The sequence below is a fragment of the Salvia hispanica genome, chromosome 2 (genome assembly GCF_029641045.1).
Source record: "Salvia hispanica isolate PSC_SH4W2 chromosome 2, Shi_PSC_v1, whole genome shotgun sequence".
Taxonomy (NCBI): Eukaryota; Viridiplantae; Streptophyta; class Magnoliopsida; order Lamiales; family Lamiaceae; genus Salvia; species Salvia hispanica.
Window position 1 is genome coordinate 24,780,245 of NC_142693.1, and position 27,074 is coordinate 24,807,318.

The window sequence follows — 27,074 nt, forward strand, 5'->3', positions numbered from 1 at the left end:
AACACCGTCACTTTCTTGAACCTGAACTTCACAAGTCTTAGGCCTGTGCTCTTTCATTGAGCGCGGGAGATGGAGGAGCGAGGGCTGTTGGGAATCGTCTACCTGAGATGGGGCAGCATCTGCGGGAATGATTGATAGGGTATGAATCCTATCGGGGCTACACGGCAAGAAGAAAGCAGGTGATGGTGGCGGCGGGGCAACAGCCAGCAGCTGCGCTGTTGAAGAGCCGTGAGTCAGCGGTGGCGGTGGTGGTATCAGGACAGTAGTGACGGCCAACGGCGTGAGTTTCGAGCAGTAGGGACTTGTAGGACGGATCAGCGGTTGCTGCACATCAACGGGATATTTTTGGCAGGAACGACCTTGAGTTGTCGTTGTCGGGGCAATTGTCGAGGCTGCATATGCCGGGCCTGAGTACTGGATGTGTTGTGGTGGCATATCGGCCCAAGAATATGGTGAACGAAGATGTGGTGGTTGCCAGACAGTAGCTGCAGCAGGTTGGATATAACGGTGGTATGACTCCGGAATCGGCACAGGCGGCGTCGGCGGTGCTGAATTGGTTGAAACATCAACAACGTCAGGCAAGCTCCAAGGGTTGTTATGTGGCGGATATCTGTCAGGCTGATATGGTGGCTGGTAGGGCGGGTAAGGTGGCTGTGCTGAGGTGTACCGCTGGGTTTGGTCGGGTGGATCAGGTTCGGGTTGCAACGGAGGGAGCGTTGCTGCTACCCTGCGCTCATGCTCAAGCAATCGGGACTCGATTCTGGCCAACCTAGCGAGAATATTCTCCCATGTTGCTGCTGTTGAAGTCAATTGCAAGCCTTCATATGCTTGCGATATCTCCGAAGACCATGAAGGAAGATTGACTTTAGCCATGAGTTCGAAAATGGAAGCACCAATTGTTATGGGTGAAGTTCCCTTAACCCGATAAAAGGCAGTTGCCGGAGCTTTGCCGGTCGATCAAACCAAGAATTAAGATTGCAAAACGTTAAAAGGTAAAAAGATAATTTCATATTTCTTCATTGAATATTCAAAAGATAACAAAGACTCCTATTTATAATACTAATAGCCTAATACCCTAACTTAGTGACCAAGAAAATAATCATAAGAGATATAGAAAAGATACAATAATATAATAATAGAGATATGGGAGATATATTGGAAGATTTAATCGTATCACCAGCAGCCCGGACGATGCGCCCTTCATCCTCCGCGCCCTATGCATCGTCCGCGAACAATGCACACATTTTTGCATCCTTCGGCCTATCATCTGCCCCATTGCAGGGGGTAAGGAGGATAGTCTGGACTATGCACACATTTTTCATTTTTTTTTTATTTTTTTGTATTTTCTTCTATATATATCACTAATGTTTTTACTTAATTTCACACCTTTCACTCTACTCTCTTCTCCATCTCAATTTCTCTCTAAATTCAATAATGAATTCCGACGATTTTCCATTTTTACAAGCATCAAAAATAAAAAATAAATATTGACAATAGGTTTTGCCTTTAATTTGTGGTGTTTTAATATTTATTCTTGCTAATTGATATGTTTGCAAACATAAAAAATAAAAATAATAAAAATACAAAATAGGAGTTAAAACGGTAGGGCGGATTTTAGGGCGCCCCACTGCAGGTGGAAGGGTAGGAGGATAAAATGATGATGTGGCGGAGCATAGGGCGGACTTTAGTCCGACCCATTGTGGATGCCCTTTATACGAGAAGTATTGTTACCAAGACAATAGCTTTGATTGTGTCATCTTCAACAGGGGAGTGACTAGCGTTCTCTTCTCTCTCTAACACTATGCTCATGAATCACAACATCAAGAAAATCATCAATCTCCTTAACCACTCTCGCAATCCTCTCTCTCATCCACACCGTCGAACCTTCTCATCCATCGCAGCCATGGAATGTACTCCCACAAAGGTAAAACCCCCAACAGCTCTTCAAACTCCGCTATAATTTTAAGGAAATTCCTCTCTCCGGAACTATTAAATGTGAGATGAAACCATACTTTTTTTGCTTGTGTGGATACTATGGAGGCCTACGTAATTCAATAAATCACCAATAATAATATGATTGCAAAGTCCACTGAAAATGTCTTGATATTTTCAGAAATAGGGTTAGGCTTGTATTATATAGATGAGATTCAGTGTTCCATAATTGATGTTTAATTTACTATGCATGGCCCAATCTAAAATTAATAATTTTAAATTAAGATAAGAAATTGCATAAAGAAAAAAAACCATCACTTAATTAAAACTACAAAAGAGAAGTATGCTGAATTTCTTCAATGAGACATGTTGGAGTTAGTCAAACTCATTTTTTACGAGGGTAAATGTGTTTTTTTCTAATATTTTCGGAATTCCATTTTTGACACTAACAACTCTTTGAGAAAAAATAAAAATAATAATTAAGTTGGAAACATTAAAACACACAAAGTACAAGGAAACAAATAAAAATTCAGCAACGATAAGTGTCACATGGCACGTCTGGATTGGCCTTCATCATGTGGTCAGGTAAGAACGAAGTCAGGAATTTATTCCGAGACGAACAAAAATATTACACAGGAAAAATTTTGGAGTTTAGGAGGGACATTTTATAAAAAATAAAAGTTATTAAATTTTATAATAAATGATTTATTCATATGTGGGCATATTGAATGGCCCCTACATGCTAGATTCGTCCATGCAGTTAGGATCGCTCTACAGTTAGCTAGGTGGTCGATAAGCAGGCCTTGTAGCCTGCCTCACTATTCTACAACGGCATTGTTTGGGGCCGTTGTAATTACTCGTCTTAGATATCATTATCATGTATTCTTGTGTGAATATGGTGACCCATATGTTTGGTTCGCCCAATATTTTTGGCTATTCCCACTATAGTCAAATTTGTTCGTACAATTAAGCTCATTTTATTTTCCAACTTTCACACCAATTAAATATAAATGTTACAACTTTTGAGATAATAAAAAATCTTAACAGGAAATTAATATTCATTAATTAAGATGTATTTGTAAATTTATCATAAAAAATAAACCGATAAGAAAATATATTTAGTGTATTCAATAAATGTCCCTATTTAAAATATCAAAATTTTCGATGTCTTTTAGTTTTTGCCCTAGATAATTTTTTTCTATGTCTTTTTGTAGTCCAAAATGATATTCTAGCTTGGCATCTGCTTCATATTCCAGTACTACAAATCACTCCTTCATTAAGACCACCAAAATATATTCTACGTCTTCATGAACTATTTGTACTATAAAAGAGCAAGAAGTCATAGTATCCAAGCCTTATATAAAATCGTATTAATATATTTACAATTGCAAATGTTTAACACAAAATTACAGTAATATTGAACAAAAACAACACATTAGTTCAAAACTATATACATGAATGCATTAATCTTACTGATGGCTCAATTATTAGACGGATTTTATGTTCAAATTGGATCCTACAACATGTTGATTCGCAGTCGAAATCCAGTCTTATTTTTTCAACACTGGTGCTATATAATCTAATATATATACACAAAAGATTATAATCACATTAAAATGGAAGTACCTAACAATCATGTGGATTTGCTACAACAATCAAAGGACACTTTTTATGGATTGTGATTCCACTAGATTCACTTGCATCTAACTCCTTCATTTTCGGTCCATTAGACAATCTAAAATCGAACTTGTGTACCAACTTGGCTAAGGCAAGCTCATCCACCACCTCCGCGAATGTAATACCCGGGCAACCCCTCCTGCCTGCCCCAAATGGAGTCAACTCAAAATGCAGACCTCTAAAGTCTATGCCCATTCCAAGGAATCTCTGTGGCGAAATTCCTCAAGATATATCCACAATGAAGGATCCCTAGAAATCGCCCAAACATTAATCATCACACGCGTACCAAATGCGACATCATAGCCCAATACTATTGTGTCTTGAGTTGATTCACGATGGACCAACAATGGGATCGGCGAATGCAATCTTAGACTCTCCTTCAACACTACTTTTAGATAAGGCATTTTCTCCAAGTCTTGCTCATCAATTTCGTCCTTACTTCCGGCTACTTCTCTCACTTCATTTTGCAAAGTTTTCATGGCTTCTGGATTTCGTATGAGCTCCGTCATCGCCCACTCAAGAGCTATAAATGTAGTATCAGTTCCAGCACTAAACATATCCTGCAATAAAAATATTCAACCAAACAGGGGCAGCATGATAAGAACATACCAAAACATTGCTATAAGAAAACACACGAGTATTTACATACATATTGTAAAAGAAAAGTATTCATACCAAAACGATAGCTTTGATAGTGTCATCTTCAATACGGGTGAGACTTGCATTCTCTCTCTGAAAATCAAGCAATACGTCCACAAAATCCAGCTCCACCATCTCCCTCTCCCCTCTCCCTAACTCTATGTTCTTCAATCACAACCTCCAAAAACCTATCCATCTTCTCAGCAGCTCTGTCTACTCTCTTATCCAAACCATCAAACCTTCTCATCCATCTCAGGCAAGGAATGTACTCCCACAAAGGTAAAATCCCCACCAGCTCCCCAAACTCAGCAAACGTCTCCTTGAAATCACTCTCTGAACTGTACTTCTTTCCCAGAGCCACCCTAGAAATCACGTCGTTCGTCATAGCATAAATGACGTCGCTAAGTTCACGGGCTTCGAAGAAACACACAACCTTCTTATCTTGTCCACCATGAGCGAAGTCTCTTCCTCCCTTACGCGGCGATAAGACTCAACCCTTTTGCTGCTAAGCAGATGAAGCACACATATGCTGCGGTTCTGCCGCCAGTACTCTCCATACGGTGCGAACACCACATCCCGGTTGTTGTAGAACAGCCGGCTCGCGATGCTGAGTTGGGGCGTGTTTAAGAAGATCAGGTCCTGGTTTTTCAAGATCTCACGCGCAGCCTCAGCCAAGGAGGCAATAAGAACAGGGACTTTGCCAAAGTGGAGCTGCATGAGGGGGCCGTGGCGGCGGGAGAGTGACTGGAGGGATCTGTGGGGGGCCAGCTGGTGGAGGTTTCCTATTAACGGGAGCTTCGGTGGAGACGGAGGCAGGCGTTTCCGGGGCTCTGGAGAATGACTGCGGCTCCATTTGCGGAGGAAGAAGATGAAGAGAGATGTGGAGATTAGCACAACCATTAAATGTGAGAAGTAAACCATTTTTGGTTTGGAGAGACTAATGTGTGAGGAGAAGCAAATGGCAAAGGGTGTTTTGTAGAATGTAGATGCATTCGATTAGAAAGTCAACTGAAATTAATACTCCATCCATCCCACAAAAGATGTCACACTTGTGGGACGACACGAGATTTTAGGAGATTTTAATTTGTGTGTTAAATGGAGAGAGAAAATATAATTTTTATATTCATGTGAGAGAGAACTCTTTCCAAGAAGAGAAATGTGACATCTTTAGTGGGACAAACTAAAAAGGAAAGTGTGACATCTTTTGTGGGATGGAGGGAGTAATATGATTAGAGAGTACACTGAAAATATCTTGATATGTTCATCAGAAATAGGGTTAGGCTTGTATTATATAGATGAGATTTAGTGTTCCATAATTGATGTTTAATTTACCATGGCCCAATCTAATATTAATAATTTTAAATGAAAATAAGAAATTGCATAAAGTGAAAAAACCATCACTTAATTAAAATTACAAAAGAGGAGAAGTGTGCTAAATTTATTAAATGAGACATGTTGGAGTTAGCCTTAAACTCATTTTTTACGCTGGTAAATGTATTTTTTTATATTATCAAAATTCATTTTTTGCCACTAAAAACTCTTTGATAAAAAAATAATAATAATTAAATTAAAAGCATTAAAAATCACAAAGTGCAAGGAAAAAAATTAAAACTCAGCAACCATAAGTGCCATATGACACGACTGGACTGGATTGGCCTTCATCATGTGGTCAGATAAGCACGAAGCCGGGAATTTATACCGAAACACACAAAAATATTAAATAGGATAAATTTAAGAGTTTAGGAGGGACATTTTATAAAAAAAAATAAAAATTATTAAATTTTATAATAAATGATTTATTCATATGTGAGGATATTGAATGGCCCCTACATGCTAGATCCTTCTATGCAATTAGGATCGCTCTATAGTTAGCTAGGTGGTCGATAAGCAGGTCTATAGCGTGCCACACTCTTCTACAACAACCTTGATTGGCGCCATTGTAATTACTCATCTTAGATATCATTATCTTGTATTATTGTGTGAATATGATGACCCATATGTTTGGTTGGCCCCAAATTTTTGGCTATATGATCATAGGGATGTGATCATATGATAACCCATATTTATGGTGATAATCTAATAACCTATCATTCTATGTACGAAATATATCATTTTACAGAACATAATATCATTTTATGCATACTGAAGAAATATCATCTTATAGTGTATAAATATCATTCTAACGTACCCCTATAGTCAAATTTGTACGTACAATTAAGCTGATTTTATTTTCCAACTTTCACACCATTTAAATAGAAATATTTTAATTTTTGAGAAAATAAAAACTTTTAACAATAAATTAATATTCATTAAATATGGGTTATCATATGTTTTACTTTACTCTAACACTGGAATACTTCACTCTAACCTTGTTTTACTTCACTGAAATGGAAAAACAAAGCACTACAAGCATAGATGACAGACACCTCACTCTAACACTGGAATACTTCACTCTAACCGTATTTTACTTCACTGAAATGGAAAAACAAAGCACTACAAGCATAGATGATAGAGACTTCACTCTAACACTGGAATACTTCACTCTAACCATGTTTTACTTCACTGGAATGGAAAAACAAAGCACTACAAGCATAGATGACAGACACTTCACCCTAAAACTGGAAAACTTCACTCTAACCATGTTTTACTTCACTGGAATGGAAAAACAAAGCACTACAAGTATAGATGAAGAAACTGGAATACTTCACTCTAACCATATTTTACTTCACTGAAATGGAAAAACAAAGCACTACAAGCATAGATGATAGACACTTCACTCTAACACTTGAATACTTCACTCTAAAACAAAGCAATACAAGCATGCTCAATACACTTCACTGTAAGCAAATATTGTAGTTCACTAAATGCTCAATATACTTCACTAAAATGAATAAAATCAGTACAATATAAGCCATGCTCAATATACTTCACTGTAAGCTTATTGTAGTTCACTAAATGCTCAATATACTTCACTGAAATGAAAAACAATACACTATAAGTGTAACATCCCGGATTTTAGAACCCTAAATTTTGAGCCCTAGAATTAATTGTTGATGACGTGGCATCGAGAATGCTTTTATTTCATGAGTTGATATGGTCGATTTAAGTTAGGGTTTGTGTTGAAAGTTTGAAAAGTCAAACCTATTTAATTAAATGATGTGGCATGTGATATATTAAGTTATGAGACTATGTGGCAATTTAATTGTCTATGGGTGAGTGAGAATATTAGAGAAAATTTCCATAAATACTTGCCACCCTAATTCTTATAATTTTCGACCCCTTGGCCTTTTGGAGAAGGAATTCTATTTTTCCGGAATTTATTTAATCCTTGGGATAATTATCCAAATTAAATTCCAAGAGCTAATTATTTCCTTGTTTAGAGATGTAAAAATCGAGCCCCCTTATTTTTCTAGTGATTTTTGAAAATCACTATATTTGGGAAGGAAGGAATTGTTTTATTTTATTTGATTCCTTACTTGATTTCCTTCCATACCTAGAATTTAATTATTCTACCAAATCTTTCCATACTTCAAGAGATCTTGCCTTACTTTATTTTAGTCAATATTCAAAAATCCATGCCTTATTTAAAAGGCTAGAAATCACCCCTTGTCTTGCCTCATGGAGGATTTTCCTTATTTTTATTTTGCTCCATGATATTTTATTCTACTTGGAAAATATACAAAAACAAAACCATGGCTAATTACCTAGCCTAATTTTCGAAAATTAGGAGATATTGCCATCTTCTATTTTTGTTAATTCTTCTTCCCTACTTCACAATATTATTTTATTTATTTATTCAATTGGGAGAATGAGATCTTACCAAATATTCTATTCTAATTACCTAAAGATCTTGTTGAGCACTATAAATAAGAGAACACCCCAACCCTAGACCCCAAATTTTCGGCCCCCTCACCCCATTCACTCTCTCAATTTTTCTTCTACATTACTCCATTAATCCTCCATCCTTTGAGAAGAAATTGAAGTTTAATCCAAGAACTTTGAAGAATCAATGCTAATACTTGTTTTCTACCGATTGTTTTTCGCTAAAGAGGTATTTTTGTTTAAGAGCTATGTTGATCTTCTTCTACCTCTTCTTTTTCTTCTTCCAACCGATTAATCGGTCTTCTTGAAACCTCATGCATCTTAGTTGAGTAAAAGAGGGATGAAAAGGGATGTGAGAACATGTGTATGTGTGTGTGGCGTGTGTGTGTGTGGCGTGTGTGTGTGTGCCGTGTGTGTGTGTGTGTTGTGGTGTTGTGTAGTGTTGTGTGTGATGGTTAGATAATCTTGTGTGATAAACATGATCTTGATTAATTAGTGATGATAAGATAAATCGTCGGGAAGAGAGGGAAAGTAATGAGACATGCATGAGTAAGAGTAGTATTGAACCTAATTTGTGATATGTGCCTATGTGATTAAAAGGTGAAACTTTGGTTGCGAAGCCGGATAACAGAAAAGCGAAACTACTAGAAAACTAAGCAATCGAGGTGGGCTTTACTCTTAAAACTCTCTTTTATTTTGTCAAAATGATATTCGGTGTTATAAGGGTGGTTTAACTGTTATGCCATACCCATGTTTGTTTTTATGTGATATCTGATCTGCTTATACGAATTCGGGTCTGAGTATGGGCCGCAAACCCTACCAGGCTGTGTACACGATGGGATCGTGAGCCGTCCTTGCTAGTCGGCCGGTCTCGTGGGCGAAAAGTGTGGCCACACTTTCGTCGCACCATTGAATGATTGTTAATATTATGAGAAAATGGGAGGTTATTTTGACTGGCCAGTCTATGAAAATATATTTCGTGATACTCGTGATATTCTTTTACAATTGCTTAAAACTCGAGTTCACTTGGTAAGGGTGGCATAACTTATAAAATGTTTTGGCAACGAGCTCACTGAGTATTTCAAAATACTCAGCCCTGCATGTGTTTTCCTTATGTGCAGGTTGAATGATGACGAGTGGTGGCGGGTGTTGAGCAGCATAAGTAATTAATGAGGATACATTGAACTCTAAGTGTAGTTGTGTCACCATACATAGCTATGCTTTTCTCTTGGTCGTTTTCCGCTGAATTTTTGATACTCTTTAAAATTTCTTTTTGGAATATTTGCATCTTGCCTTCGGTTTGAAGCCTTAGTCTTTTCTTGTGATTTTGTCTTGGATACCTTGTCGTACTCTTAAGGTTTTGATTCTCATTTATGACATCTATCTTTCTTTTAATCTTCTAGGTTAAGTTGTTGCATTAAATACTCTGATATCTCTTTCATATCTTTTGGTCTATACTCTTTAAATGGAACCCTAGCCTATGTTTACTTCTTTGGAGTCGGTTTTGGGTAGCAGCTGCCGCATTTATTGTACCCTAGGAGGGCGGGCTGTTACAATAAGCATGCGGAAATAAACATCGTTGTAATCATATACTAGTTCACTATATGAACAATATATTTCACTATATCCTCAATATACTTCACTGAAGTGAAACACAGTAAACTATAAGGCATGTGAATGTAATTAGTGTGCACGTACCTATTTGTTGAGTATGTCGTATCAAAAGAAACAATATCACCATACAAATGATAATTTCTCTCGGCAGTTGGATCACACCAAAACAAACGTGTCAGTCTATCCTTTGAGTTGACCTCAAATTCATATGTAAATGCTCCACAAAGTTCCTTTTTTCTGCGCATCTCATTTAATAGCATTTGTGCATCAGCTCCGTCCACGTATGCTCTAAGGTCGCGTATGTAGTTGCGTACTTCTAAAACAATGCACCCTACATAATCTAATCCACCAAGTACTTCCTTGAGTAAGCTAAAACTTAAAGTTGGACCGATATTTGCATTAGCACAATCAAGTATGAATTTCTGATGGACTAAATCCAAATTGCGGATCAACTTCATAAAACGCTTATAGCGTTCCTCAACCATCTCGTGATTATGTTCTTCAACAAAACTTTGTATAACATAACCAACACCCATAAAAAACTTCCAAGACACTTTAGCATTACAAAAGCACTTAATAGAAGAACGCTTGCGTTTCACCTGATGTTGTTCATTCTTTCTTTGCTTTGTACCTTCTCGGCTGCACATCACATAAATCCAAGTAATGACATCTTTTTCCTTTTTCGATCCCTTTTTACGAGTGTCAAACCCAACATATCGAGCATAATTATTGTAGAAGTCCAATGCACGTTCAAGGGTCATGAAACTTTGTCCAATTTTTGGTTTCAAATCATGCGGGCATTTTGGTACATAAACCACTGTAAGAAAAATATACTTCACTGGGAGCAAAAATATACTTCACTCTAACCATATTTTACTTCACTGAAATAGAAAAACAGAGCACTACAAGCATAGATGACAGACACTTCACTCTAACCATATTTTACTTCACTGAAATGATAAAACAGAGCACTTTAAGCATAGATGACAGACTCTTCACTGTAACACTGGAATACTTCACTCTAACCATGTTTTACTTCACTCTAACCACAAATCACAAACACTTTACGCTAACATTGGAATACTTCGCTTTAATTATGTTGTACTTCACTGTAATGCATAATATACTTCACTAAAATGAAAATAAATCACTAAATGCATAATATACTTCAATACAAACAATATTTACTTCAATATAAAGCATATTTACTACACTACAACTCATATTGAGCATATTTACTTCACTGTTCGTCACATATAGTTCACTCTAACGTTTTTTCACATCATACACGATCTAATCATGCTGAGCAACAACACTTAATTGATAATAATTGATAATTACCTTTAGATTCAGTTTCTCCTTCCTCTACCGATGAAGAGGAATCAGAAACGAAATAATCTTCCGATGAATGTATCGGAATTGAATCCATTTGAAGGAGTCCAGACGTCGCGATGAAGGAATGAACGGGAAGAATGAATCAAATTGCGTTGGTCAATCCTGAGTGAATTTGATCAGTTGTGATGAATTCAATCAGAATCAAATCACGCTGATCGATCCAAACTAATTCGCGCTGATCGATCCATTCAGATTTGAGAAAATCATGTTTGAATTCAATCAGAATGAAGCTGAATTTGGTTCAAATCTGAGAAATCGCGCTTGAATTTGATTCAGATCGGGAATTTCATATTTTTGGAAGAAATCCTAAGCTAAATTTGGTTCAGATTGGAGAATGATTTGGGAAGATTGGTTGACGATAAATTCACGATGGATGATTATAACTTTCATTACTTCATGTTGAAATATTGAATTCCCAAAATGCCCTTAGGCAAGTATTTTCTCATAAAAATTTGAAAGTTTGTTTAAACCATATGATTAATTTTGAATGTTAAGATGTGTGGCTGAAATTAATTCTCTAGTTATACACTTAATATTAGTTAAACATTGATCACTTCTCTTGATATATATACATAAAAGATTATAATCACATTAAAATGGAAGGACCTAACAATCATGTGGAATAGCTACAACAATCAAAGGACACTTTTTATGGATTGTGATTCCACTAGATTCACTCACATCTAACTCCTTCATTTTCATTCCATTAGGCAATCTAAAATCGAACTTGTGTACCAACTTGGCTAAGGCAAGCTCATCCACCGCCACCGCGAATGTAATACTTGGGCAACCCCTCCTACCTGCCCCAAACGGAGTCAACTCAAAATGCAGACCTCTAAAGTCTATGCCCATTCGAAGGAATCTCTCCGGGCGAAATTCCTCAGTATATTTCCACAATGAAGGATCCCTAGAAATCGCCCAAACATTAATCATCACACGTGTGCCAGATGCGACGTCATAGCCCAATACTCTAGTGTCTTGAGTTAATTCATGAGGGACTCACAATGGGATCGGCAAATGCAACCTTAGAATCTCCTTCATCACTGCTTTTAGATAAGGCATTTTCTCCAAGTCTTGCTCATCAATTTCATCCTTACTTCCAGCTACTTCTCTCACTTCATTTTGCAAAGTTTTCATGGCTTCTGGATTTCTTATGAGCTCCGCCATCGCCCACTCAAGAACTGTAAATGTAGTATCCGTTCCCGCACCAAACATATTCTGCAATAGAAATATACAATCAAACAGGGGCAGCCATAATAAGAATATACCGGGGTTTAAGAAACTATATAAGAATATTTGTCAGTAAGAAAAATATAAATCGGTGAAAATCCTAATTACTATTATTTTTTAGCAATTGCCACTGTACAACATATCGAAGTATTTCTATAAGAAAACACATGATATTTCTATAGGAAAACCAAAAAAACATACATATTGTAAAAGAAAAGTATTCATACCAAGACGATGCCTTTGATAGTGTCATCTTCAATAGGGGTGCGACTTGCATTCTCTCTCTGAAAATCAAGCAATATGTCCACAAAATCCAGCTCACCACGAGCATCTCTCTCCTCTCTCTAACCCTATGTTCTTGAAGCACAGATTCCAGAAACTTATCCATCTCCTTAGCCACTCTCTCTACTCTCTTATCCAAACCATCAAACCTTCTAGTCCAACTCAAACATGGAATGTATTCCCACAAAGGTACAACCCCCAACAGCTCCCCAAACTCAGCAAACGTCTTCTTGAATTCACTCCCTAAACCATACTTCTTCCCCAGCGCCACTCTGCAGATCACGTCGTTCATCAGAGACGCCATGACGTCGCTCAAGTTCACAGGCTTTGAAGAAGCACCCAACCTTCTGATCTTGTCGACCATGAGGGAAGTCTCTTCCTCCCTCACGCGGCGATAGGACTGAACCCTATTGCTGCTCAGCAGATGAAGCACGCATATGCTGCGGTTCTGCCGCCAGTGTTCTCCATACGGTGCGAACGCTACGTCCTGGTTGTTGTAGAACAGCCTGCTCGCGATGCTGAGTTGGGGCCTATTTGAGAAGATCAGGTCCTGGTTTTTCATGATCTCACGCGCAGCCTCAGCCGAGGAGACGATAAGAACGGGGACTTTGCCAAAGTCAGCATGAGGGTCCGTGGCGGCGGGAGAGTGATTGGGGGGATCTGTGGGGGGGTGAGCCCAGCTGGTGGAGGTTTCCGAGGAACCGGAGCTTTGGTGGAGACGGAGGCAGGCGTTTCCGGGGCTCTGGAGAATTACTGAGGCGCCATTTGTGGAGGAAGAAGAGGAAGAGAAATGTGGAGAGTAGCACAACAAAGAAATGTGAGATAGAAATCATTTTTGGTTTGGAGAGACTAATGTGTGAGGAGAAGCCAATGGAAAAAGGGTGTTTTGTAGACTCATTCAGTTAGAAAGTCAACTGAAATTAATAATTTGATTCGAAAGTCCACTGAAAATATCTTGATATTTTTCGAAATATATGGTTGAGATTAGTGTTCCATAATTGATGTTTAATTCTCCACGCTATGAATTTAATAATTTCAAATTAATACATCAAATAATTCCAATAAAAAATATTAAATAGTAAAATTAGACAATTTCTTTGATGAGACCTTGGAGATCCGTAAAGTCATTTTTTACGAGTATAAAACTGTCTCGTCTAGTATTCTCAGAATTCATCTGGTCATGTTACCAATGACTATTTTAGAAATAATAGAAAATATTTAATCCAAAACTATAAAAATCAAATGTAAAAAAGGAAACAGTTCAAAATTAAGCGGATGTATGTCCCACATGGCATGACCGGATTGGCTTTCATCGTGCGGTCAAGATCACTCGCCAGTGGTCGATGACAAGGTATGCACCTCAGACCTGTGATGGCATTGTGAGTGCTTTTATCTTAATTAGATTTCATTATCAGTTTTAAATTTCAAACTCAAAATCAGATGGTTAAAACTATTTCTGTAACAGCCCGCCCTCCTAGGGTACAATAAATGCGGCGCCTGCTACCCAAACGGACTCCCAAGAAGTAAACATAGGCTAGGGTTTCTTTTAAAGAGTACTGACCAAAGAAATGAAGGAATATCAGAGTATTTACTGCAACAACTTAACCTAGAAGTTCAAAAGGAGGTAGATATCATAAATGAGGATCAAAACCTTAAGAGTACGACATAGTATCCCAGACAGAATCACGAGAAAAGGGCTAAGGCCACAATCAAAAGTAAGATGCAAATATTCCAAAAGAAGTTCTAAAGAGTATCAAAAATTCAGCGGAAAACGACCAAGAGAGAAGCATAGCTATGTATGGTGACACAACTACACTTAGAGTTCAACACATCCATTTTAATTAAGCTGCTCAACACCCGCCACCGCTCGTCATCATTCAACCTGCACATAAGGAAAACACATGCAGGGCTGAGTATTTTGAAATACTCAGTGAGCTCATTGCCAAAACATTTTATAAGTTATGCCACCCTTACCAAGTGAACTCGAGTTTTAAGCAGTTATAAGAGAATATCACGAGTATCACCAAATATTTTCCATAGACTGGCCAGTCAAAATAACTCCCCATTTTCCTCATCAAAATAACAATCACAATCATTCCATGGTGCGATGAAAGTGTGGCCACACTTTTCGCCCACGAGACCGGCCGACTAGCAAGGACGGCTCCCGATCCCCTCGTGTACACAGCCTGGTAGGGCTTGCGGCCCATACTCAGACCCGAATTCGTATAATCATATCCATAGCCATATAGCCCAATGGAGCGAACTCACAAACTAGGCATCAGGCACACAATATCACAATAAAACATACATAGGCATGGCATAACAGTTAAACCACCCTTATAACACCATACAACGTTTTGATAAAATAAAAGAGAGTTTTTAGAGTAAAGCCCACCTCGATTGCTTAGTTTTCAAGTAGTTTCACTTTTCCGTTATCCGGCTTCGCAACCAAAGTTTCACCTTTTAATCACATAGGCACATATCACAAATTAGGTTCAATACTACTCTTACTCATGCATGTCTCATTACTTTTCCCTCTTCCCAACGATTTATCTTATCATTACCAATTAATCAAGATCATGTTTATCACACAAGATTATTTAACCATCAAACACACACACACACGGCACACACACACGCCATACGCACACACACACGGCACACGCACATACACATGTTCCCACACCCTTTTTATCCCTCTTTCACTCAACCAAGATGCATGAGGGTTCAAGAAGACCGATTAATCGGTTAGAAGAAGAAAAAGAAGAAGTAGAAGAAGAACAAGCAAAACTCTAAAACAAGAATACCTTTTTGAGAAAAACGATCGGTAGAAAACAAGTATTAGTCTTGATTCTTCAAAGTTCTTGGATTAAACTTCAATTCTTCTCCAAAAGATAGCAAAATATTGGAGAGTGGAAGAAGAAAATTTGAGAGAGTGTATGGGAGGTGGGGGCCGAAAATGTGGGGGCTAGGGTTGGGGTTTTGGTTCTTATTTATAGTGTTCAACAAGATCTTTAGGTAATTAGAATAGAATATTTGGTAAGATCTCATTCTCCCAATTAAATAAAATAAAATAATATTGTGAAGTAGGGAAGAAGAATTATCAAAAATAGATTAGGGTTCTAGGCATGAAATTTTCGAAAATATGGCCTTCCAAAAAGCCAAGATTTTGTTTTGGTATTTTTTCCATGTAGAATAAAATATCATGGAGCAAAAATAAAATAAGAATTCTCCCATTCTTGGAGTCAAAAGTGGCGCCTCCTATGCCTAATTAAATAAGGCATGGATTTTCAAATATTGACTAGAATAAGGTAAGGCAAGATCTCTTGAGGTATGGAAAGATTTGGTAGAATAATTAAATTCTAGGTATGGAAGGAAATCAAGTAAGGAATCAATTAAATAGGCAAAATAATATTTTCCTTCCCACATGGGTGATTTTCGAAAATCACCTAGAAAAATAAGGGGCTCGATTTTTCCATCTTTAAACAAGGAAATAATTGGCTCTTGGAATTTAATTTGGATAAATATCCCAACGATTAAATAAATTCCGGAATAAATAGAATTTCTCTTCAAAGGGGGTCTAGGGTTCGAAAATTACAAGAATTAGGGTGACAAGTATTTATGGAAATTTTCTCTAACATTCTCACTCACCCTTAGATAATTAATTTACCACATAATCTCACAAATAAATAAATCACATGCCACACCATTTAAATCACAAAGTTTGACTTTTCAAACTTTCAACACAACCCTAACTCAAATCGACCATATCAACTCATGAAATAAATGCATTCTCGATTCCACGTCATCCACAATTAATTCTAGGGCTCAAAGATTAGGGTTCTAAATTCCGGGATGTTACAATTTCTTATCTATCATCCCCACTAAATAAAGTGCTATATTTATTGTTTAATTTTCATGACCCATGTACATGGAAAGGTAAGTCATAAAGTTCCAATGCATGGACTATAAGGCGCACTAGCCCCAATTCGTTCCAACATTTGTGCCTGATTTTCTTTTCCAACATTCACAACCATTTAAAATCGGGTTAAAACCATTTAAAAATTGACGAAATTGTTAGTATAGAACTAATTGTGATCTGAGTTGAAATGTTCAGGATGCAAAAATTCAAAAGATAAAGTATAGGACCAAAATCATAAAATAGGCATATGTTTAGGACGAGTTTTAGCCTTTACTCTATATATAAATAAATGAGTAATTAAAAAATTAGTCTATTCACTAAATATCCCTTATAGGGTGGCTATGATTATCACATGATTAGTCTATTCACTAAATTAGTCTAAAATTGAGTTGTGAGAGTATTTTAGTTACATGCAGTGGCGGATCCAGGACCTGAGTATGGAAGGGGCGGAATATTAAAAAAATTAACATAATTTGTAAAATTAAATTTAAAAATAAAAAATTAATACTACATTAAATATTTAATATTTAAACTCCAAAAATATTTCAAATGTTTATTTTGATATACAATTAATAAGATGCAATAAAAATTACATAAAATAAGTATTTTATAATAATCAATAGTAGTACTACTTAAAATGTAGCACGGAGTATCAAATATTTTTAAAAAATATTTAACTAAAATATGAATAGTATAACAAAATTATATGGGTATACTAATAAAAATATGGATTCATAAAGTATTTCAATGGTTTGATTTGGTAATAAGAAGTTAGAAATAAATATTAAAAAAATTAATATAATTTGTAAAATTAAATTAATTAATATATTAATTAAAAATATAAAAATAAAAAATTAATACTACATTAAATATTTAAACTCCATAAATATTTCAAATGTTTATTTTGATATACAATTAATAAGATGCAATAAAAATTACATAAAATAAGTATTTTATAATAATCAATAGTAGTACTACTTAAAATGTAGTGCGTAGTATCGAATATTTTTTAAAAATATTTAACTAAAATATGATTAGTATAACAAAATTATAGGTGTATACTAATAAAAATATAGATTCATAAAGTATTTCAATAGTTTGATTTGATAATAAGAAGTTATAAGTATGAATTAATAAAACAAAGAATGGTAAAAGAAGAAAAAATACTCTCAACATAAACCTCATGGTTAAAAGTCAACATCATAACCACTGGGCTACTAACTTTAATACGACATTTATTGAATATGCACGGAGGGGGCAATTCTCCTATTTCCGGCCCAATTATATGGGATATTCAAGCTCTCTGGACGGCCGGGAAGGGGCGGTCGCCCCCTCCTACCCCCCGGATCCACCGGTGGTTTTAGGGGTGGCTATGATTATCTTTATAGGGATTAGGTTGTGAAATTATGAACCAAACCCAATGCATATTTAATTACGAAATATAATCTTGTGAACCGAACCGCAAATAAATGTATATGAGATCATGTTCACAATAAATAGAATGACCTAACAAGCATGGGGAGTAGCTACAACAAGCAAATGACCCTTTCTATGGATTGTGATTCCATTAGATTCATTCACATCTAACTCCTCCACTTTCGCTCCATTAGGCAATCCGAAATCAAACTTGTGGACCAGCTTGGCTAGTGCGAGCTCAACCACTGCCATCGCGAACGTAACACCAGGGCATCCCCTTCGGCCTGCCCCAAACGGGATCAACTCAAAATGCATACCTCTAAAGTCTATACTCGACTTAAGGAACCTCTCCGGACGAAATTCCTCGGGTTTTTCCCACAATGATGGGTCCCGAGAAATCGCCCAAACATTGATCATCACACGTGTACCAGATGCGACATCGTAGCCCAATACTTTTGCGTCTTGAGTTAGTTCACGAGGAACTAGCAATGGGACTGGTGTATGCAATCTTAGACTCTCCTTCAACACAGCCTTTAGATAAAGCATTTTCTCCAAGTCTTGCTCATTAATTTCTTCCTTGCTTCTGACTACTTCTCTCACTTCATTTTGCAAAGTTTTAATGGTTGACGGATTTCTTATGAGCTCTATGACAGCCCATTCAAGAGCAGTAAATATAGTATCAGTTCCAGCAGCAAACATATCCTGTAAATACAGTATCAGTTCCCACATCAAAAATAATTTAGGAAAATGAAGAAATCTGCAAAGCCAAAACATTAGTACTCCACTAATAATAGATTGATATAGTTCGTTCGTCGCATAGAAATAAGCCATTTGGTATTGCTAAGAGTTTTCATGCATAATTGGTAAAGTAAGAGAGAAGGAGAAAAACAATGTCATAAATGGAATATGGACTATTTGTATGAGACAGATAAAAAATGAAATATGGTCTATTTCTATGGGACGGGGGAGTATTACTTTTTACTCAAATATATATATACCATAAAAATGTTCCATTATCGCCACAAATGAATATTGACAATACACTGTAGTTTTTACTCCATCTGTACCTTATAATGTCACTATTTGACTTGACACGAATTTTAAGAAATGTAATAAAAAATGAGCTGAAAAAAGTTAATGGCATGTGGATTATACTTTTATATATTAAGTTTATAATAAAATGTGAGTGAGAATGAGTTAGCGGAACATGGGGTCCATTACCAAAAAAATGTAAAAGTGAAAAGTGACAAATTTTTAGGAGCGAACAAAAATTGAAATAAATGATAAATTTCACGGACGACGGGGGAGGTCATTAGTTAATTCAACATGTAACTTCCAAATTTACTTTAAACTCTAAACTCTTACTAATTGATTTACATAAATTACGTTAAATATTTTTTCTCTTTATCAAGTTATTTATAAGAGAAGTATTGTTACCAGGATAATAGCTTTGATAGTGTCGTCTTTAATAGGGGTGCGGCTTGCATTCTCTCTCTGAAAATCAAGCAATATGTCCACTAAATCCAGCTCACCACCATCTCCCTCTCTCGTCTCCCTAACTCTATGTTCTTGAATCACAACCTCCAAAAACCTATCCATCTTCTCAACAGCTCTCTCTACTCTCTTATCCAAACCATCAAACCTTCTGATCCATCTTAGCCATGGAATGTACTCCCACAAAGGTAAAATCCCTAGCAGCTCCACAAACTCAGCAAACGTCTCCTTGAAATCACTCTCTAAACCATACTTCTTTCCCAGAGCCACCCTAGAAATCACGTCGTTCGTCATAGCGTAAATGACCTCGCTCAAGTTCACGGGCTTCGAGGAAGCACCCAATTTTCTAATCTTGTCGACCATGAGGGAAGTCTCTTCCTCCCTCACGCCGCGATTAGACTGAACCCTTTTGTTGCTCAGCAGATGAAGCACGCATATGCTGCGGCTCTGCCGCCAGTACTCTCCATACGGTGCAAACGCCACATCTCGGCTGTTGTAGAAAAGCCGGCTGGGGATGCTGAGTTGGGGCCTGTTTGAGAAGATCAGGTCCTGGTTTTTCATGATCTCACGCGCAGCATCAGCCGAGGAGGCGATGAGGACGGGGACCTTGCCGAAGTGGAGAAGCATGAGGGGGCCGTAGCGGCGGGAGAGTGGCTGGAGAGATCTATGGGGGCTTGAGCCCAGCTGGTGGAGGTTTCCGATTAACGGGAGCTTTGGTGGAGACGGAGGCAGCCTTCTCCGGTACTTTGGAGAAGGACTGCGGCGCCATTTGTGCAGGAAGAAGAGGAAGAGAGATGTGGAGAGTAGCACAGCCAACAAATGTGAAACGGAATCCATTTTTTGTTTTGCGGATAGATAACGTTGCTATGGTGTTTTTTTATATACACAGCAACATAAAATAAGAATTTGATTAGCTAAAAATATCATGATTTTTTAAGGACTGAATGAGAGGAGGAGGATGAGGATGAGATTGAGTGTCCCATAGGCCACAATTATCTAATTGATTTTTCATTTACTGTCTCAACATTTAACAATGTTTATCGTAAAAATTATTTTTACATCGGCATAAGTCGGTGCAAACGTATAATATTCAACCAATGAGAGTATACAAAATTTAAATTAATAGAAAAAATTTTAGAAAAAAACTTGTCAAAATTAGTAAAAATAAACTTGTCAAAATTAGTAAAATTGGGACGCCAAAACTGGACCACTGTCCACTGCAAGCTCCGGTCGCATGGCTATAAGAACTAATGCCAATCCGTCCAAAAAATATTTACCACAATTTTCTTTTTGGCCTATTTATAAAAGAAAAAAAATTATCGCTCTCTATTTATTAGTGAAATTCGTAAAAGCAAAACAGACAGATATTGAAATTTATTATGTGGAAATTATATATTCTAAATTTTGAATTTAAAATTTTGAGAAAATAATTTGTATGTGTTTTTTTATGGCGTACATTTTTGCACAAAATAATCACTTAAAATCTAAAAAACTTGATAATTTGTATAAATAATAAAAGAAAAATTAAGATTTTTTTTGCTGTGTATAATGTTATAGAGAGATTAAGTTTTATTTTCTTTTTTGCCTTATTGGTTATTTTCTAGTAAAATCATCTGAATCAGTGAGACAGTGTATTTACTATATTTAGGCTTACTAATTTTTTTATTCTCCAATAAAAGAAATTGACATCATGAAGTAATTATATCTCTATTTAGCTGTGCATACAAATACAATATACTTTACATTTATTATAGGTAGCCCATATAAATGTCAACGTAGGCCCATCTCATTTGGACCAGACCTGTACATTACAGAAGTTAGCAGTCAAGGAAGGATGAAAATGAATTTCTTGAACAGCACCATTTGGGCTTACTAACTTCTATTCTCCAGTAAAAATCAACTCCATTCAAGAATAAAAGCACCATAATTTTGCTCTAATTAGTGAATGTGAAGTTAGAAATCGTGCTCAAGATGTTGTGTTTTTCCCATTGGAAGCAAATTCGTCCTCATGACTAAATTTATCCATATCTTTCGATCTGGATATGGGCCTAATTTTGTAAACCCAATAAAATTTTTGGGTTGGCTATTTTTTATCTTGATTGTAAGACCAATATAATTTTGAACAGGCCCAGTTTGATTGTCTGTATTTGGTTTGTGGTCTATAACTAGACATGAAAATATTAATACAAGAATGAGCTGACTGAATTCGCAAGTTGACCGAAAATCCTAGAATGTCAGATTTGATTCATGAGATTGAATCTCACTGCTTTAACCATACATAGATAATAATATGATTTTTAGTTATGGTTACACTCTTCTAACTAAAATAATCTCAGAACTTAATCCTTGATGAATTATGATATGATAAATAGTCATGATAACCGAGCGGCAACCTTATGTAAGCCTAAGCTTGTTTCAGTTGGAGGTTTTAATACAAAAATATCTTTTAAGATAACATGCATGGGATGGTAGCCAGCCAGCCAGCCACAAACTAATATTACCTCCGTCCACAATATAAGTCATATTTGGTGTTAGCACGGGTTATAAGAAATGTATAAAAAAAGTGGGTTGAATAAGTTAGTGGACTATGGATCTCACTTATATATATATTACTGTTATAAGAAAGTGTGAGTGAAATAAATTGTTGGAATGTGGGTCCTATTTACCATTTACGGAAAAGTGAAATATGACTGTTATTGTAGGACGGAGGTAGTACGTGAATCGCAATCGAAATCGACAACCAATTATCCAGTAAATGGCAGGCAAGTCAAAATCATTCCAATAAAAGAAAATGAATAGATACTGCATGTATTATTTGGATAGCAAAAAGGAAAAACATTAAATCACTCATCGAACATAGCAAAAAGATGAAAATAGAGATATTGCTCGAGGACAATTTTAAGTGTTTATAGTAGGATAATTTCCTTCGAGAATGGTGCAAAGAAAGAAAACTTTGAAACAAAGAAAAATAATACTTTGAGAATTAGAAAGTCCATGTTAAACAAACGGGTCCTAAATGCTTGTATTGATGCTATGGCGGCCTACAAGAGTACTTAATTCAAAAAATCATCAATAGAAGTAATAATTTGATTACAAAGTCCACTGAAACTATTTAGATATTTTACGAAATAGGGTTAGGCTTGTTATTTATATGGATGAGTTAATTTTACGAAACTATTTATTACAAGAGTAATAATTGATGTTTAATTTACCATTGCCCAATCTGAAATTAATAATTTTAAATTAAAATGAAAAACTACATAATGAAAAAAAACATCACATAATTAAAATTTCTCCCTCCATTCCACCGAACCCACTTTCCTTTTTTATTCGTCCCAATAAAGATGATCTATTACTAAAAATAGAAACATCTTTATCTCTACTTTATTTTCTTACATATTTATGTTTTTCAGTTAGTTAACACACAAAATAAAACTATATAAAATCTCGTGTCGTCGAAATAGGATAAGGACGCTAAATTTCTTCAGTGAGACCTGATGGAGTTAACCTTCATTATAAAAATAAAAGTGAGTCAAAAGGTTAAACACAAACTTACAATAATATTGAACGCATAGCAACACATTAATTCAAAACTACTACATAAATGCATTAAGCTGGATTTTATGTTCAAATTGGATCGAATGTTAATTCGTAGTTGAACTCCTGTCTTATTTTTTAAACACTAGAATGGCCTAACAATCACGTGGAGTAGCTGCAACAAGCAAAGGACACTTTTTATGGGTTGCCATTCCTTGAGATTCACTCATATCTAACTCCTTCGTGTTATACTATTGCAGTCTAGCATGTATAATATTGCAGTCTAGCGTGATATCACAGTGTCATTTTAAGAGTGTTGTCATTTTAACGCACCTCTCTATATATATATATAGTCCTATTAACCACAACTTCACTCTTAAAGACCGAACTAGAGACCGAATCTTGACCACATAATCTTGAATTTGATGGAATAGATTAGATAATCAAAGGTTAATTTTCGCACTTCATTATATACTCAATTTACTACAACTCGGGGACATTTTTGTAATTTCATAATTAGGGTAAAAATTCAAAAATTTACCATAATTCGCCGCATCTTCTTCTCTCCTCTCAAAATTTCTCCGAAAAGATAATTCATCTTCATCTTCCATCGATCACCGATCATCGCCGGCAATATACGATTTCATCACTGGCAATATACCACTGAAATCAACTATAAGTTCAACATTTAATCGGTAGATTAAGTTGCAAAATGGTCGATACTCGAAAAACTTCTACCGAAACTTCTGGACGCCAGTTGTAACATCCCGCTTTTTCGAACCCTAATTTTTGTGACGTGGAAATTTTTGCATTAAATGTTTTTAATGCTATGATATATGTGAAATTAAATGATGAGTGATTTATTGCAAATTTCTTTGTGACCTAATTGCGACATGGAGTCGAGTTTGAGTTGAATGGTCAACTTGTGGAATATGTGACGTGGCTATTGAATAGTTAATTTTGTGGAAAATATGACGTGGCCGTGGAATGGTCAAAGTCATTGGAAAATGTGGAATGGAGGTGAAGTTCGAAAATATGAATATTTTGATGTGGGAAGAAATAATATTTGTGGTGAATTATTTTCCTAAGGGATGAGTAAGAATTTAATAGGAGCATTATTTAATCATGTGGAATTTTTGACTCTCCTATTTATTGGAAAGAAATCCTACTTTTCTTGGATTTAATTATTGCTTGGGATAATTATCCAAATTAAATCCAAAGTCCGATTATTCCTATTTATTTATGAAATTTTCGGCCCCTATATTATTTCTAAAGGAGATTTTCGAAATCTCCTATTTTATGGGAGAAGGGATTATTTTATTTGATCCCTTGTTTATTCTCTTCCATAAATAAATTCAAATATCCTAGCATATCTTGCCAAATCTAAGAAGATCTTACCATATCCTAATTAAATTAGGATTTATATTAAATTCCTTGTAGGAATTGGATATCACACGCCACTTTCCATTTATTTTGGGGGAGAATTATTATTATTTTCTTGCTCCGTGATATTTTATTCTACTCCGTGAAATATTCAAATTAAATCATAGGCTAATTTAATAGCCTAGAATTCGAATTCCCTAATATTTCTCTTTAAATTTTTGGCCTCTTCAACCAACAAATCTACTCCAAATCTTTTATTATTAAATTGTTGGAGTATATTTTGCACTCTATAAATAAGAGGAGAGAAATCAAAACCCTAGCACTACAGAAAACCGCCCCCACCCCTCTCTTCACGTCGATCTCTCTCTCCCCACTCTCTCTCAAATTTTTCTTCTACTTTCTCCATTAATTCTTCATCTTTTGGAGAAGAATTGAAGCTGCAATTCAAGAATTCATTGAAGAATCAAGATTCTACTTGTTTCTACCGTTTGTTTTTGCAAGAAAAGGTACTTCTATTATTAATCTTTTCTTCCTCTACCGATTAATCGGTGTTCTTGAGTCCACATGCATTTAGAACGAGTGAAGGGGGAAATTAATCGGTGAATTTGATGCATGTGTGTGTGTGACCGTGTGTGTGCATGCCTCGGTAGGCGTGTACATGTGTGGTGTGTGTGCGTGTGTTGTGTGTGGAAAAACACTCATGCGTGACACGATTTGATGATAAGTCTGGAATTGTTGTGAGAATAAAAACGATATGATAATCGTACTTTGATTTTAATTGGTGATTTTGAAAATAATCGAAGGGAAAAGGGATACGTGAGATCATGCATAATTTTAATCCATGATTTGAGACTTATTTTGAAAATATGAACTAAAGGTGATAGTTCACGTTCCTGGTGGGATATCAAGAAGAAGTGTATTTTTTTGTTGAACTCGAAGGAAATCGAGGTGGGCTTTATTCTTAAACTCTTCTATATGCAAATTTATGATGTTGGAGAAATAAGGGTGGATTAAACTGTTATGCCATGCCTATGAATTATTTTGGATATTGTGTGTGCCTGATACCTAGATTGTGAGTACGCTCCATTAGGCTATAGTGGCTATATAAACGAATTCGGGTACGTATGACCGTAACCGAGTACGATCGAGCGCTCAACAGCATGACTCGATACGCCCCTAATCAAGTCGACACTAACGAGAAGCTGTCAGACAAGTTCCGTGAGGGACTAAGGTCCGAGATAAAGATGTCGTTGGCCAGTCGAGGAAGACTCACCTACGCTAAAGCTTTGGCACTCGCATTGGATATTGAAGCCGCAATGCCTAAAGAAAGAGCCAAGGAGAACTCTACACCGTCCCTGCCCCCATCACATCACTCCCGAGAGAAGAGAAAGTGGGAGGATTCTAGGAATTTCTACGATGGGAAACGACACCAGTCGAATCAGCATCGATCCGAGCACGGAGGAGGGCAACATACGTCTAGCCAGAGAGGAGAGTATCGACCCAGGGCACCGCAGTGCAATGTGTGCTCTAAGTACCATTTCGGAGAATGCCGATATCAGAACGTCGTCAAGTGCTACACCTGCGGAGGAAACGGCCACTACTCTAGGGAGTGTGCCAATAACAAGGTAGGATCGGGATCGAGGCAGAACGATCAAGGATCCCGTCAGCCATCGAGGGCACCGCAAAATGAAGCAAGAGGAAATCGCGACCAATCGTCGCGGCAGCAACAGCCTCACCGCCCAAGACTTCCTCCACAAGCTAGAGCGTTCGCGTTGGAGCAAAAGAAGCCGAAGAAAGAACAAGATGAATGCGACAAAGGAAACTTGACAGGTATGGGCGAAATTCTCAACACCCCTGTTGTTGTGTTGTTTGACACGGGCGCGTCGCACTCGTTTATATCTGACTTGTGTGTGCACACTTTGGGCTTGTCTACTAGCGAATCCGAACATAGAATGATGGTGTCCGCACCAGTAGGAGGAATGATAGAAATATCTCGAACGTGCTCGAACATAGAAATCGTGCTAGGAGAACTTAAGATAGTCGCTCATGATTTACAAGTTATGGCGATGAAAGATACCGACGTGATCCTAGGAATGGACTGGTTGGCCGCGAATTACGCAACGATTCGTTGTAAGGAGAGGCAAATATCTCTACAAGCTCCGGGAAAGGAACCTATCGTGTACCATGGAATCTCGAGGAATCGACGAATCGCGATAATCTCTGCACTGCAAGCTACCGCGATGATAAGAAAGGGGCGACCTGCCTATCTCGTCTATCTTCACGGCGATGAGAATGATGAAAGAAGAGTGGAAGACGTCGCTGTTGTGCGGGAATTTCCAGATGTTTTTCCCGAAGTATTACCTGGACCACCGCCAGACCGACAATTGGAGTTTACCATCGATCTCGAGCCGGGAGCAGCACCCGTATCCAAAGCACCATATCGAATGGCGCCTAAGGAGTTGGAGGAACTCAAGATACAACTCCAAGAGCTCATGGACCTAGGTTTTGTTAGGCCTAGTGTTTCACCGTGGGGCGCGCCAGTTCTTTTCGTGAAGAAGAAGGATGGGTCGATGAGGATGTGCATCGACTATAGGGAGCTAAACAAGTTGACTCTTAAGAACAAGTATCCACTGTCGAGGATAGATGACTTGTTTGATCAACTTCGAGGAGCCGGAGTCTTTTCGAAGATGGACTTGAGGTCCAGATATCACTAGCTACGAGTTCGAAGGGA

At 36.9% G+C, this 27,074-nt stretch overlaps 1 protein-coding gene and 2 pseudogenes across 3 annotated transcripts; all 3 read right to left on the reverse strand.

The window, feature by feature from the left end:
* Positions 1–3,326: 3,326 nt before the first annotated feature.
* Positions 3,327–5,174, reverse strand: LOC125202220 (cytochrome P450 71A6-like; annotated as a pseudogene). The gene is made up of 2 exons (XR_016135388.1): positions 4,285–5,174; positions 3,327–4,169 (listed from the first exon to the last, which is right to left on the reverse strand). The product of XR_016135388.1 is annotated as a cytochrome P450 71A6-like (transcript).
* Positions 5,175–11,646: 6,472 nt separating this feature from the next.
* Positions 11,647–13,461, reverse strand: LOC148931897 (cytochrome P450 71A6-like; annotated as a pseudogene). Its single transcript, XR_016135268.1, has 2 exons — positions 12,537–13,461; positions 11,647–12,297 (listed from the first exon to the last, which is right to left on the reverse strand). The product of XR_016135268.1 is annotated as a cytochrome P450 71A6-like (transcript).
* Positions 13,462–17,940: 4,479 nt separating this feature from the next.
* On the reverse strand, positions 17,941–20,284 carry LOC125201835 (cytochrome P450 71A6-like). Its single transcript, XM_089065805.1, has 2 exons — positions 19,367–20,284; positions 17,941–18,631 (listed from the first exon to the last, which is right to left on the reverse strand). Exons 1-2 carry the CDS (start codon positions 20,258–20,260, stop codon positions 18,020–18,022), a joined length of 1,506 nt encoding a protein of 501 aa, XP_088921931.1. The 5' UTR covers positions 20,261–20,284; the 3' UTR covers positions 17,941–18,019.
* Positions 20,285–27,074: the final 6,790 nt, after the last annotated feature.

Excerpts from the sequence above, each read along its gene's own strand:
- LOC125201835 (XM_089065805.1), bottom strand. The coding sequence starts at position 20,260 with ATGGATTCCGTTTCACATTTGTTGGCTGTGCTACTCTCCACATCTCTC. Across the intron at positions 18,632-19,366 it reads CTATCAAAGCTATTATCCTG|GATATGTTTGCTGCTGGAAC; the intron begins GTAACAATACTT and ends CTGTATTTACAG.